Source organism: Anneissia japonica, unplaced genomic scaffold (assembly GCF_011630105.1).
Source record: "Anneissia japonica isolate Jap-2015-1 unplaced genomic scaffold, ASM1163010v1 scaffold3940_len624931_cov186, whole genome shotgun sequence".
Lineage (NCBI taxonomy): Eukaryota > Metazoa > Echinodermata > Crinoidea > Comatulida > Comatulidae > Anneissia > Anneissia japonica.
Window position 1 is genome coordinate 256053 of NW_022713530.1, and position 15519 is coordinate 271571.

At 36.3% G+C, this 15519-nt stretch overlaps 1 protein-coding gene across 1 annotated transcript in view; it reads right to left on the minus strand.

The window, feature by feature from the left end:
• The window catches only part of LOC117108482, a 22134-nt gene that overhangs the window by 5570 nt on the left and 1045 nt on the right, over positions 1 to 15519 (minus strand). Inside the window, exons 3-25 of the mRNA XM_033250497.1 lie at positions 15310 to 15435; positions 14813 to 15172; positions 14448 to 14666; positions 14093 to 14311; positions 13469 to 13947; positions 12855 to 13296; positions 12069 to 12738; positions 10224 to 10432; positions 9579 to 9708; positions 8633 to 8760; positions 8269 to 8469; positions 7476 to 7796; positions 6791 to 6937; positions 6361 to 6600; positions 5608 to 5784; positions 5223 to 5392; positions 4597 to 4828; positions 4160 to 4276; positions 3213 to 3284; positions 2426 to 2770; positions 1601 to 1766; positions 671 to 798; positions 151 to 465 (exon numbers count right to left, since the gene is read on the minus strand). Of these exons, the coding sequence (XP_033106388.1) occupies positions 151 to 465; positions 671 to 798; positions 1601 to 1766; positions 2426 to 2770; positions 3213 to 3284; positions 4160 to 4276; positions 4597 to 4828; positions 5223 to 5392; positions 5608 to 5784; positions 6361 to 6600; positions 6791 to 6937; positions 7476 to 7796; positions 8269 to 8469; positions 8633 to 8760; positions 9579 to 9708; positions 10224 to 10432; positions 12069 to 12738; positions 12855 to 13296; positions 13469 to 13947; positions 14093 to 14311; positions 14448 to 14666; positions 14813 to 15172; positions 15310 to 15435 (5613 nt within the window). The remainder of the gene's footprint in view (positions 1 to 150; positions 466 to 670; positions 799 to 1600; positions 1767 to 2425; positions 2771 to 3212; positions 3285 to 4159; positions 4277 to 4596; positions 4829 to 5222; positions 5393 to 5607; positions 5785 to 6360; positions 6601 to 6790; positions 6938 to 7475; positions 7797 to 8268; positions 8470 to 8632; positions 8761 to 9578; positions 9709 to 10223; positions 10433 to 12068; positions 12739 to 12854; positions 13297 to 13468; positions 13948 to 14092; positions 14312 to 14447; positions 14667 to 14812; positions 15173 to 15309; positions 15436 to 15519) is intronic.

The following is a 15519-nucleotide window of genomic DNA, read 5'->3' on the forward strand; positions in this document are numbered from 1 at the left end:
GACATCACATCATGACCATATATAGGCACATCATGACCATATATAGGCACATCATGACTACTCTATATGGGCATACAAGAGTTTTTTGTCAAAGAAAATTTGATTCTGTGGATAGGGCTTTAGCGACAAATGTTTCTTGGTGTCACACACCTTCCGAATCGAATTGTAACCATCGGTACATTCCACCTCGACTCGATGGTATGGTCTGGTTTCATAATCAATATCAGCTCCTTCTGCCACGACCAAACGAATGTCATCATTAGACGTTCTGACGATGTCAAACAACCATGAGTGTGTGTCTGTACGGATGACTGAGCAGATGTGATCTTCACTTTTGTCTGGGTCATCCACTAGGAGTCGTGTCACTAGTGTTCCTGCAGGACTGTTCTCTGGAAGTGTGGGCGTCTGGTAAATGATATCCGTTGGTGGTTCTCCTGTATCGATAACTCGTATACGTACTGATTGCTGAATCATACGAACATATGTTTGAATTATTATAGATATTTGCTACTGTAGGTTAATAATATAGGATCTTTTGAAATACTAAAAATGCAGTGTCAGTTTAAACTGTTTGCCTATATGTCAGGGCAGCATGGTACCGCCACTTTCCTTTACACGTAAAACAAGCATATAACAGTATAAGGACATCACTGAGGAAAATATACCATACCTGGAAAGATTGAGGGGGTTCTCCGTTATCGGTTGTTTCTATAGTTACTTCAATATACTGGCGTGTTTCAAAGTCAAGTAGACTATTGTCGACAAGCAACAACTGGTTTCCTTGAATTTCAAATGCACCTTATTGAATTTTAGAAATAAAGAACACGAATTAAAGAATGTTTTAGTATTTGAATTACTGGAAAGGGTATGCATAAATCACGTTGTGCCTATTCCACCACCCACCACAACCACCATCAATTCAAGTTAATGTGCTGTTGATGAACTCTGAATGCTCTGCAGCCTAACCGATGAATTTCTAAAATACGGACTAACGTAATGAAATTCTACTTAATGATATCATTTTAGAGAAGGAAATTTAAATATATTAAAAGCAATTATTAAAAGTTCATCTTTTTTGTATACTGTAGTGATAAAATGTGTAGAAGTAGATCCAGACTCTTAAGTGAGTTTTCGGAATTGTAACATATGACTAAGGTGAATTCTACCGAATCCAAAAGCCTACCGAGGAATCGATTAGAAAATTGGATCTGTATGTAAGAGTATGGACGATGGCGTTCAGCGCATCGGAAACGTGGTCCGAATTGTAATGGAACTTAAAGATCTGTCCAGACTATCAAATTTTATTTTACAAAAAACTGTTTATGCGCATATGTAGTCATGATATGCCTATATAAGGTCATGATGTGATGTCATCATGACCATATTTAGGCATGTCGCATTTTTTTGTCAAATAAAATTTGATAGTCTGGACAGGGATTAAGAAGGTCGTGTGTAACTTTTCTGATATTTCCCTCGCTTCACATCCATCCTGAATCGTACGAAGTGAATTTAAAAATTAATTATACCAGTGTTTGTTTATACACGTGTGATGTTCAATTATGAAAGTAAATTAAACTCGATGTCTTTATTAGTATCGTACCAGGTAATTGAATGTCGGAGACTATACGGTAATTATGGTCTTGCCCTTCGTCTTCGTCAATGGTAATTAGCGAACCCACTACAGTGCCATCCACGGCACTCTCCGGAATAGAGAAACTACTTGGATTAAGTTGAAAAGCAGTCGGCGGATCATTCACATTTTGAATCTAAGAAAAAAACAAAAGAAATAATAATATTTTGTTTTTTGCATGTGTAACACAGCGTGAATCCGTCGACGAATTTTCTTATACTGCATATACACAAGCGAGTGAAAAATGATCATTGTCTACAATCAGTTTCAAATTCACCTGAAAAGCCTATTGGCGAGCTGTAAAATACAAGAGACCCGCGTTCGAATCCTGGTTGGGTTGGTTTCTGCATTCTCGCAGCTTGCATATCTTTACTGTTTACAGTTTAAACATTTCCATGTATACACACATTTTTAAATAAATGTATAGATGAGAGATTTGACTAAAATAAATCGCCTTAACCTAGATTGACTTTTGTCTTCTGCTGTATATGTATACCGGTATGCATTAAAGGCAATGGGTTCCTATTGAAATTAATCTGGTTCTTTTTTAGCAATGGAATTTGATTTTTCTTTAATAGTAACTACAGTAAACTGGGTTACTAAAATTTAGTGACTGCTATTTAATAGAAATCATGGGTGCGCGTCTTAACAGTACAGTATTAGGGTTACCCCCGCCTCGTAGACATTGTGAAAGAACCCACCATTAAATTTCAACAGACATAAAAATTGAGGTTTACGTTGTGTTATGTGTTCACACACCATGTGAACGCTACTTTATAAAACTCAAGTTCTTACCAAGATTGAGAAATTTGCGTAAGTAACCAGTGATGGGTCGTCGCCCAATGCGGCTGCAACTGTAATATCGTATTGTGAAACCTGTTCATAGTTGACTGTCTCTGTAATTATCAATGTATTATTTCCAGCTATTTCAAAAGGCACATCGTCTTGTACGATACTGTATCGCACCCATTCTCCCTGTTCTACAAGGCTGTAGAACAGGCCTACGGTCTCTCCTTTGTGCGCGTTTTCACGGACATCGACGTTACTTAGGCTCAAGTAGCTCGGCGCTTCGTAAATATTTTGAACGCTGATTTCCAATGTTTTCGAAAAAGACAAACCACCAGAATCAGTACATTGTACCTGTAAAAAATTATCACAAACAAAATTAAATATTTTTCAGTATGTTTAGGATTAGGCCTAGTTAGTACCAATAGTATGACCTAAGTTTTGTAATTATTGTTTAATTGATATTAATTATGCAATAATGTAAAATGAAATATAAATAAGCCTATGTTACGGAAAAAGATACACCTATAAATAACATGTACTTGTCATTTAAATGGGAAAACGTTGAATCTTTAAAAAATAAATCTAACGTGATTACTTATCTTTACTAAGATACATGAACTAAAAGGCTATGTTGCCAACAATGTGAAGCATAGTGTAAGCGCAATTCATTTTATATTATAGTTTACCAATTATGGTCCAGATTTTTTATCTTCTAAGGGTGACGGAAGCATGCAACTGTTTAAGCCTATATATGTTACCGTATACTGTTTATTTATGTTGTTGCACCTCTTACCTGAATGTAATATAAGTGAAATGTTTCGAAGTCTAAAGGGCCAGAAGTTACAAGTTCGTTGGAATTAACGATCTAGGTTAAGAAAGATAAAATAATCCATTTCAATATTAAACATAACACAGTCAGTTAAAAATATGACACTTATGAAAATTTAACGTGACAAATTTGTGTGATGTGTCCATATGGCTATGATGATGTCATATTTCACACAAATATGGGCATACCACATTTATTGGTTACATAACATTTTATAGTGTAGACTACAGAGTAAGTAAGGCCGGTGCCACATAATATTGATAAACCAAAGTATAAATTGAATGAATGAATCTAAACATTTTAGATAAAATTATTCAATAAATAAAACGATGCCCACAAATAGGTCATTAACATGGTCCTGGGCCAGTCGGACCTGCTGTTATGATTAGCTCCTTTAAATTTGAGAAGAGAAACTTGTATATCTTGGTTTACATACTTTCCTAGCAGTTTATATATACTTTTTTTTGTATGATATCAATTGAGTTTATAATCTTTTTGGGTAAACAATAAGAAAAGACTGCGATTCTATAGCTCTGGATTGTCTTGCGAGACTTTTTTATTCCTTGTTTTTCGAACTTATTTTTTAAAATTTTGTTTTCTTATTTAGCAAATGGGTTTGCCAAAAACATTTAGACGGTGGAAAAAATAAAATGTTATTGTTGATTATAAACCGTGTATTAATGGGATGGTTAAATGTTCTAAGTTTAAATATACGTTTATATAGGAAGAAATATACATATCTTATTTTTCGAGATTTCAAGGCAGCGGTGGGCGTAATAAAAATAAAGAAAACTCCTTTTTTTTTTTTTAAATTGCCTAAACATTAAATTTTATTTGTATTCGAAATCATCGTTATTTGCGGGCGGTGGGTTCGCTAAATAAGGTATATAAAAAAGCCTCGTACTACTTACATCGAATGGAACTTCGTGTTTATTGAGAACTTGACATGAAGAAGCAATATCGTTTGTGTCCGGATCGATTATTGATAGGTATCCGATACGACTTGCAATCTCAACATTCTCCATTGCCTTGAAAGGAGGTGATGAATAATTATAATGATAATTAATCTTATGAATGTTTATACTGCTAAAACAGTATTCAAAGATTTCAATAATTAACAAACAAGAATAATTCATCGATATGCAAATAAATGAATAAAGAAAATAGAATATACTTTGGTTGCTATATTATGTATATTTCTTGTTGTTATTGTTCAAAAATGAAAGAGGCTTACATATACACTTAGGGCCTATTAACTGACCTAATGACGATGAAAATAATAATAATTAATACTGTACAATTAATTCAAAATGATCATTTCAATATAATTAACATTGTTGAAACATACCATGGTATTGTCAATCACAATATCCGTCGGTGGATGATTAACTTTAAAAATCTCAATATCTTGCACAAGTTCAGTACTCCAATTGGGGTTACTGGCGCTATATGCAGTGATATATATTACATACTGTTCGGAATCGCCGTCAAACGTAATGTCTTGAATCCCCTCGCCCAGGCGCAGTACATTGCCGTCCACTGTAGCAAGATCAGCAAGACTTGTGTCGATGTCGCCCAACCTGTAGATTATGGTGTTGATATAAAATGTAATCATTATAAATTTAATCACCTGAGACTTAATAGAGCTAATATAACCTCTCGTTTACCACCCTACCCCCTAAATTCACCACTGACGACGTCATGTAATGTCTGAATTTGCTATTTTACAAATCGTCTATATAGGCGAGCTTTGCCATCGCGAATGTTTTCTCCCCCGACACATAAATCTCCCCACTCTTTTGCTTTAATGCAGAGGATAGTCTATGTGTCACGTGCGTGTAATTAAAATATTACACCTCCTGAATGAATTGCTCCAGATCCCCCCCCCCACCTCCAAAAAAAAATTGTAAGCCTAAAATTCAATTGTGAAACACTTTGCTAAGGTCAGATGGCTTGTTCATGCATCATGCTTACCCACTTCTAATACCCGTTATCCTGTACTCAAGGTCGTTGTAGGTTGTCTCATCGCCAGTGGTACCAAATGTCCCGATGACATCTCCAACGGTATTATCAGTGGATACGTGTGTGGCGGTAGTTGCAAAATCTATCAATGTTGGTGGCTCCCATTCATTTATAACATCAATCTAAAAAGAATGGATATGAATGTGATACTATAATATCCCGTATATATGAAACCCAGTTGGTTAAGGCGTCTGCATATTATCACTAGAAGGATACCGGTTGGGGCAACTTTTCTTTTCCACGCTCTCATATTTCTCTTCTAACGTTTAGAATCCCGGTTGGGGCAATTGTTTTGACTTCGTATGATATGCCTATAGCTATATATAAAATAACTCACCCGAAACACTCGTGTGGCTGTTAGTTCCCGGCCATAATCATCAGTACCTGCTGCGAAGATGCTGACGTCGAAATTGGAAAATTGTTCGTAGTCCACTGGAGCGGTCGTCCACAACTGATTATCCTTCACGGTTAGAGGGAATTCAATCCCCATGAACATCATAAAGTAATTGAATTCCTTTAAAAGATACGAAGTTGAAAAAGGGCCTAATCAGTAAAATGATTGTATTTACTATAAATGTGATAAAAGCATACTGTTTTCTTCAATTTGGGACCAACTTTCAGAAATAATAAAGTAAGATGGTCTCGGAGTTCTGTCTCTGATTAAAAGGGTTAGATTTTTATGTAAAAATACTGACGATTGTTAGAGTTGTTGTTACAGAATTTACAATTAGCAACTGAATGAAGATATGAAATACTTTACTCAAAAATAGTTAGGCCCAGGCCTACCTATTTTTAGAGCGTCTGAGAGTAATTTCCTAGTGGCGGATCCAGGGGGTGCATTAGCCTATCCCCCCCCCCCCCCCGTGTTAAACGTTAAAAAGAATTCTGACGTGGCGGATTAAAGAGGGGGCAGCCGGCCCAGGCTACTTTTATATCCAGATTGTATGAGAGTTTCATTTCCTGCCATAATCCTATTTTTTTTCTAGACCCTCCATAATTATGTGCCTCCCTGGCCCCGTTTATTTCGCATCCCTGGATTCACACACTCACATCACTTAAAATTAGGCCTAAATTAATCAAGGTACCCTACCACGTCAGTGATTATTTGACCTGTAGCAGCATTTATGGCATGCAAGTCCCCGAGAACTGACGGACCGGTGTTCTCTTGCACGGGCCTGTAGTCTGTAAGAATAATATCCACTTCCATTGGTTCGTCCACTAGAACATCGATGATCACGTGACTATCGATGTACATCGCTGGAGTTCCACTATCAACGCAGCGGACTTGAAGAAAGTAAGACGACTGGCCTGGCATTAAGGGCTTAATTGTCTGAAAACAGAATATAGTAGTTGACTCAGTGGGGACTGGTGAATCATGATATATTAAATTCTTATTTTAAAACGCAAGTTTCCGTCCCGGGCATAATTTCGCTCGGAATTATGTTTATTGTGATGTACAATACGGTATTAAACTTTTTAGGCCTATTATGATTGAAGAAAATAAAGCAACCCATAAATACCTCGAGTGAATGTTCATTTATTGTAAATACACCGCTGTCATCTCCCGTAATATAGCAATACGAATCTTGTAGTATTCCGCCACTGTTGTCAGGATCATTCACAGATATCGTAGCGACGCTAGAGCCAGCCGGGGCACCAAATTGAATCTGTTGAAAAGAAAAATATATGTATGTATCTAAAGTGATAATGCGATAATATGAAGTTGAAAATTACAAAAAAAAAGTATGTCAACTAAAGGTTTGACGTAAGAGACCGTATGAATATTATTTAACTTTTTCACATAAATATGCAAAATCGGTCGGTTTCACATTCTCAACACAATGTAATAAATGTTCTGTGGGTGTGTTTGCATGTACACTTCAGTGAAGGGCGGATCCAAGTCGTAAATTGTGACATCAATAATTGTTAAGGTGTTGTATTTAAAAAAAAAACCCCTATGTCATTTGCCTAATGCGCTTGGTATTGCGAATATTACCAGAAATCTTATTACTGATTAAAAATTAGTTTTGTGTGTAATGTTATAGGGAATCAGACTAAACGGCTTCATTATGATAATTCACTAAGAAATGAATTAAGGTCGTGTTGTAGGCCTAATTGTTAAACTGGTCGGCATATCGGCGTGGTGCTCTAATGATGAAACCATGGATTTAGCCTATTGATAAGGATGACCCCAAAGTACTCTACCTGCGTGTTTGAAAAGTGCATACTTGTCGGAGCTTCGTTCGTATCTTCGATTTGAAAGATAAAATTCATTTGTATTGTCTCCGTCGGATGACCGTCTCGGACCGCTTGAATTGTTACTTCGTGTTCGCTTGCCGTTTCAAAATCGAGTTGAGCCGTGGGAGATAGGTATAGTACGTTGCCTTGAAGTTGGAACATGCCATCTCTATCATCGATAATCGTGTATATGTATTGATTAAAGAAATCGGTTGTTGTGATCGAACCAATCGGTGTATTGCTCGTTAGTGACTCTGAAGGACTTGTGTCACCTGAGAAAACCAACATCTAGCACAAAGAAAGATAAAGAACAGATAATGTTTTTATGTGCTTATAGGGAAACTAACCTATAATTGTAATTTTTAGAAGCAGTACAGTTTACCCTGAATTCAAATAATGATAGTAAGTTAGCGGCCGAATTATTCGACTAATTAACCAACAGGAATATGCTGGAATTTTATTAGTGGTAAAAAAACCCATAGCAACATCGAACTTTATCTATCAGATAATGTATTGCTTTCCTGTCGTCAAGAAACCGATTCTTGGTGAATAAAGGATTCAGAACATTGATTGAACCTGCAAGTTAATATGTGGATCTTTCCACTTAGCCCCGCCCCTTGGATTGTTGCTAACGTCCAACAAAAAGACATCGTAAATGACGTGAACATGTTTGTGCCTGTGAGACAAGTGCGTATTCATTATCTTATTCTGATTGGTTATTAAGTTTGATTGACACTCTGGAATGACACATTTTACGTACCGGGGGAATTGAAGTCGCGGCCTGTGTAGGTATCCCAGGAACAGTCGTTTCATCGATACTTGATGGAACATCAATGTTGTAAGTATGTTGAGTGATTTGCCCAACAGAATTGGTTGAAGTTAGTGTAATAACGCCTCCTTGTGATTGACTAGTAATATCGCTGGTGACGTATAGATCATATAAACAAACCGTTTTGTACCCCTTTAAACAAAAATATACAAATGTGATCAATTATTATTGGTTTAAATAAGCATTCTAATGCTATGTAACATTACGCATACAGCTACTGATGATTTTTTTTTTCTATTGATTGTATCATACGACAATATTAATAAAATAATGTACACCAAGGTAAGTATTTTACCTGTTCGTGCCCATTGACAGGTTGGCAATACATTATTCTTGTTTGATAAAGACCATTTCCCCCTTGCACATCCAGTGAAACATCACCGCTACCATAGTCATACACCACAACAGCGCCAATGGTTTGTCCTGACAATAAGATAATAAAGTTAATGAGGTATAAAACCATCTCGGAGACGAAATTTTCCACTGATGATGTGAATGTATATTTCGATGTATGTTTCAGTCAGGAAAATATCATAGGAGTGATGTTTTGCCCTAACAAACGTGTTGTCGACCGAATACACAGTACGTTCCCAAATACTTGTGAAAAAACATCATGACGTGAATGTAATATAAATATTTGAGGACGTAATAACGGTTGTAAATTATCTTGCCTGAATAATTATTGAATGGCCATTATTTTTCTCGTAGATTACTGCCACATAAATCTTTTATAGTCTGGTTTAATGCTTTAAACTAGATATGGGAGGAAATATTTTTTTTAACCAATAAAAGACGTTTAAAAAATAACGTTTCTAAAGTCTTTGTGCATAAATTAAATATTTGTGTACTAATTAATCTGTAAAATCATTAAAAAATTGAATTTGGTTTTTTATCTGTCGTCTACGCTTTGTCCACGCTTTTCAATTTTGTGTGACACATTTGTGTGATGTGCCCATATGAGCATCATGATGTCATTAACCGAAATATGGGCATATCTCATATTATATGTCACATAAAGTTTGTTAGCGTGGACAAAGCTTGATTTAAAATTGATAACATAATAGTTATGTTTCATTTAATTGATTGATTTAGGGTTGTGTATTAATTATTTTAGAGTTTTCTTGAATATTTGGGTGGTAGTAAATTATATCTTTAATAATAAAAAATATATAATACTTTAAAAATGCAATTATTATGTAAGAACGCACTTCAGTTAAGTAAAGTAAGAGTGCCTGACTGACCTGACTCTGTACCGACTTGTAGTACGGGCTCATTTACCGGATAACTCTCAGTCGCAGTCGTCGATAGAATTGTAACACTCGTGGATGGATTAGTCCGTTGAGATACATCCAAAACAAAATCATCAGTGATCTGACAAATAATATTAATAAAAAAAATGAGAGGGGCAAAAAGAGAGGAAGGAAGGGGAAGTTAGAGGAATGTAAGGGAAATGGGAGAGGGGTGGGATGGGAATTAAGCTGCTATTTTTATTATTATATATAGTATTTAACTGTGTCATTGATTTGCAGTAAAGAATAGAGTGTCAAGTATGTTCCTATAGCGAACATCGTCTTTGTGCATTATCAAAAAAGGTATAAAGGTATTTGAGAAGCGACAAACTCTTCCAAATCAAGATGATCTATTGTACAAAAAAAACAGAACAAAAGAAAAAAGGAAAAAAAAAACAGTAATCTAACTTCAGCACAAAACGTTTGTAACAGACAATGGTGGCAAATCGACTTGGAGCAACGTGGCTAAAAACAGTCCGAATAACTACCAAAAGTAATAATAATACCGAATAAGGAGAGAACTATGAACAAATTATTTTAAAATAGGTTCAAACAACCACTCTGCATGCATGCGCATATCTATGAAAATAAACATACAGTATTTTCCGGATTACTAGAGTCTACAGCCCGTATTTGGATTGGGTACGACTGTTGAGTAGAATAATCAATACGAGTTGAATCTTCCAAGATGAGTGCACCCGTACTAGAATCAATCTTGAATAAGCCATTGTAATCGTGAACAAGACTGTACCAGTATTGGTTGGCATCGCTGGTGCTATCTACGGATACAACTCCTATTACAGCGCCTGCAGTACACAAAAAAACAAAACATGCGAATTGAGAATATATTTAAAAGGTAAAGATAATACAAGTAGGCCTACTTTGGCCTCATCGGCCGATGTGCCAATCTTTACTTGGCGTTTGGACCTGGCTGGGGTTTGCCACTTTTCCTGCTCCAAATCATATTATATTCCCAGCATAATAACTAGTGTACAAGTGAATTGGGTAAAGCCTGTACCAATTTATATTCATGCCCAAGTGACATGTATACATTGGTGATTTCGACCTCTTGGTTGACAGTTTGAGCCACATCCGCTCCTCAATTCAAGTTGTACTTACAATATAAAAGACAGTCATCGACTGGAACTTAGGCAAGGGCAACACATATATATATATATATTTTTAAAGGGACTTGATCGCATATACGACAAGGTAAAAACGCCAATTGTACTGACAGTAACTATACGCCTATATTAAAAATAACAGTAACTTCTTCTAATTATCGAGTTTATGTACAATACTAAATTTCCCCAGCCATTAGATGGACACACATTGCAACATTTTTTTGCGTTGTGTTTGCGTATCCACTGTTGTTATCCTTAGGCATAATGTTCGAAGTTCTTATATTTTTGGTTGTACCAAATTGTACGTGATGGTGGTTCGGTTAAAAACAGGGCAGCGAGGAGAATGCTTCTACCATGACACCAACAGTCAACTCAATCCCAAGAGAAAGAGAGAGACCATAGGCTACTGATTGTACCTAAGATTGAAACAATAATAATATATAATAGGCCTAATTCTGGATTTATATAGCCGACATTATGTAGCATTTTGATGACTTGGCGCACAGGGATTTTTCTTATTATTCAACATGTTTTTACAATTCATATATCATCATCACCGCCACCATCACGATCATCAACGTCATCATCATTGTCAACATCACCATCATAATCAATATCGTCATTGTCGTCATCATCAACATTTTCATCATGAACACCACATCACCACCACAACCACCACCACCACCACCAGCACTACCATCATCATCATCATTATAATCATCATCATAATCAATGTTTTCGTCATCCTCGCCGTCATCGTCATTTCAACATCGTCATCATTAGCAGGAAATTGGCATCATCATGATCACCATCATTATCATTGCTGTATCATTTTATTAGTTACAGATATAATGTAAAAAAACCGCGTTGTCTAGCGTGTCAGTGTGACTTTTGTGCCTATCATTATGTCGCAAGAAAATGGTCGTGTAATTCATGTAATTTATGACACATTTAACAATGAAAAATAACTCAATTATACACTTCTTAGTTATAAGTTAAAAGATAGGTATTTATTTGCCGAATTGAATATAGTTATTTCACAATTATCAATAATCATATTTTCCTGATTTCTTCAGTATATTTGTTATAAAAATAAGCAGTCTTTTAACACAATTTGTAGCAGTTATGAGCTATTGGAAAATGAATATTTACATGATTTGTATATCTTACATTATTTATAGTTATAAACAGGTGTTTAAATTTATTTACAAGTTATTGATTTTGTTTGACAAAATGTCGACAAGATCATCAATGAGTGGTCTCCGCTGTGGATCGACGTGAGTACAGAGTTTGCCCATTTCGTATAAAGGTTTCATACGTAAATGAGAACCCATTTCCCAAAACATGTTGCCCAGGCTGTGTATGTCGGAGGCAAACGTTGGTGGTGAGTTTGGGAAATGAAGCTCTGGGGCATATTCTCTGTGAGCTGCTATGCACTGTTGACGTTGTGCTGCAGAAGTGTTGTTAAGCTTGAAGAAGTCGAATGGAGCGGATGCATGACAGACTGAACCGAAGTCGGTGATTTTTGCGGCCCAGCGTTCGCCATCATGGTAAAGTAGAATATTTCTACTGGCCAAGTCATTGTGAATCAAGCCATGTTTTTGCATGACCTGAACGCCTTCTGCCATGTCCCGTGCCACATGTAGTCCATCTGAGATCGTAAGATTCGGATCTTTGAAAGTGATGGCTTTAAAGAGAGTTACAGACTTAAATCGAGTAGGATGTCCGACGTACTCAATAACAATGCTTTTCCGAGGTTCGAACCAATCTTTTTCGCAAATACCATAAACATACGGGAATACTCTGCTTTCCTTAGATAGGAACATCAGCACTCGAGCTTCGAGGCTAACTAGAAATTCATCTATGATCTGCTTCGATGTGTCTCCATGACTTGTAACGTCACATGATTTTATTGCAACAAGTGGGCCATCAGAATGATCCAGACGTTTTAATAAGACTTCGCCATACGCACCCTTACCAAGTTGAACCTGCATAAGTAAATGAGTAGTTATTGTTAGAATATTAAGTATGTTACATAACATCTTTTTGCAATAATGTTGTATAGTAAATATACTTAGATTTATTAAAACATAATTTAGCTTACCTGTTTTCCGGAAAGAACAACTGGACACAAATCTTCCATCAATATGATCTGAAGCTCATTTGGCAGAATGTTATCCAATTTCACGAGATAGTCAGGCAAGATTACATCGTCCGGTGCCTTAAGTGGTGACAATGATGCTGATGCGAACTTTCCACCTCCCTGTCCGAGATCGTGGTATGAGTTTGAAAGACAGAGAAGGTTCTGCCATTCCCCACTCAGTGGCGCTCCAAGAGAACGATCTTCGCCTTCAAAATCATCAGTATCAATGAAGATCAGTTCTGGTCGATAGTCCACAGGCAAAGTGGTGTTCTCTACAGAGTGATGTGCAGTTGCAGGAATGTCAGTGATGGTACTGATGGTCCTACTTTGACTACTTCCAACAGAGCTTTGGCACGACTGAGCTTCCGTGCTGTCTGTACAAGAATAGGATGTGGTGTCCGTTCTGTAATTGCCAAAAAACAAATGAGCTGTGTATTAATTTTATCAACATACATAACGTTTATCAACTTACATAATTACATTAAGTACAAAATAATATAATACAGTGTAGTCTATTCCACATTTAAATAACAATCATTCAATGGATCAAGTAATAAATCAATTAATTTACTTACCTTAAGTCAGTTTGGTATTCTGCATCCTGTGGCGGTGCTTTTATAGCAGGCGTGAACAATAGTTGTTGGTTCCTGAAAATTACCCAGTAGAACAGACCACACATCGCCTTCATAAAGGGGATAAGATGCCACGTTGTTCCTGATGTTCCATTTCTTTCGACACCCACCACACATCGATTTTCAAATTCGTTATAAAAGTTACCACCTACGAAGTAGATCAACATTCTTGAGATCACTGCGAGGAACGATCGAGCTTGTTCGCCATCGAAGATGATATCCAATGCATATTGGAAACAGTTGAAGGACACTTTAAATGTGTTGTTGATGTCACAGCAGATGTTTAAAGTGAATGGTCGAATGGTGCCATTACTGGGGTGCAGAGTTGTAGATCGGTGGCATATTATGTCACGACATTGGTTTTGGTTGCCCAACTGCATGTATGGAGTGACCAAGTGAGGCTGGCTAACTAAGCTAAGAGCCTGTGGTTAAAGAAGTTTAGAAAAAGTCATAAAAACTGTAGAGTTATAAAAATTGTAAAGTCGATTACAGCTCGTATATATAAGCCCAGGTCAATAATTTTGGTTATTAATACATTCAATTTTGTTTTATTCCAATTGGGCTTACCTTTATTTCTGAGTGCTTGGATGTCAACTGCGATGGTAACTCAATTGATGGTAAAAAGCAAGTTTTCAAATGGATGGTGCCAATATTATACTTGACTGTTTTCAATGTCTTCACTCTCACAGCTGAGTACAATCGGTGGCATAGGTCACGGTATTGGTTTTGGTCGCTCAACTGCATGTGTGGTGTGGTAAAGATATGTTGGCTAAATAAACTAAGAACCTGTGGTGTAAGATTTAAGAAAAGTTATGAAAACGTATATTTGCATTTGGTAGAGTTGTATACATGTTGTATAGGCCCAAGTCAATAATTATAGATACAGGTATAATTCAAAACTCTGTATTTCAACTAGGCTCACCTTTATTTTTGAGCGCTTGGCAGTCGGCTGAGATGGTAACTCAATTGATGGTAAAAAGCGAGTTACCAAATGGAGGCTGCCAATATTATATTTGATTGTTTTCAATGTCTTCATTCTCACAGTTGAATAAGATCGGTGGCATACGTCACGACATTGGCTTTGATCGCCCAACTGCATGTATGGAGTAGTAAAGAGATGTTGGCTAACTAAGCTAAGAGCCTGTAATTAAAGATTTTTAGAAGTCATTAAAACCATACATTTGCATTTGGTAGAGTCGCTTACAACTTGTATAAACTTGTATAAGGCCCAAATAAATCATTTTGAATATCAATACATTCAAAACTTTGTATTCCAACTAGGCTTACCTTTATTTCTGAATGATTGGCAGTCAGCTGAGTTGGTAATTCAATTGATGGTAAAAAGTGAGTTTGTTGGTGGATGCTGCCAATGATATATTTGACTGTTTTCAATGTCTTCACTGCAAAGATGGACCGAGCTTGTTCACCACTAAAGATGATATCCAATGCATATTGGAAACATTTGAATGACACTTTGAATGTGTTGTTGATGTCACAGCAGATGTTTAAAGTGAATGGTCGAATGGTGCCATTACTGGGTTTCACAGTTGAATAAGATCGATGGCATTGTATGACACGACATTGGTTTTGGTCACCCAACTGCATGCATGGAGTGGAAAAAAGAGGCTGGCTAACTAGCCTATGAACCTGTGGTTAAATATTTTAAAACGTTATTAAAACTTTACATTTGCATTTTGTAGAGTCGTTTATGAAATGTATAGGTCCAAGTCAATAATTATATGAATATGATTATATTCAAAATTGTGTATGCCAACTAGGCTTACCTTTATTTGTGAGTGCTTGGCAGACAGCTGAGATGACTCAATTAATGGTAAAAAGCGAGTTGCCAAATGGAGGCTGCCAATATTATATTTGACTTGTTTTAATGTCTTCACTCCCATAATACGAGGCTGCAATACATTTAAAAAAAATACGATAAAGTTTATAATAATATTGCGTACATATAGATCAAATAATATATATATATATATATA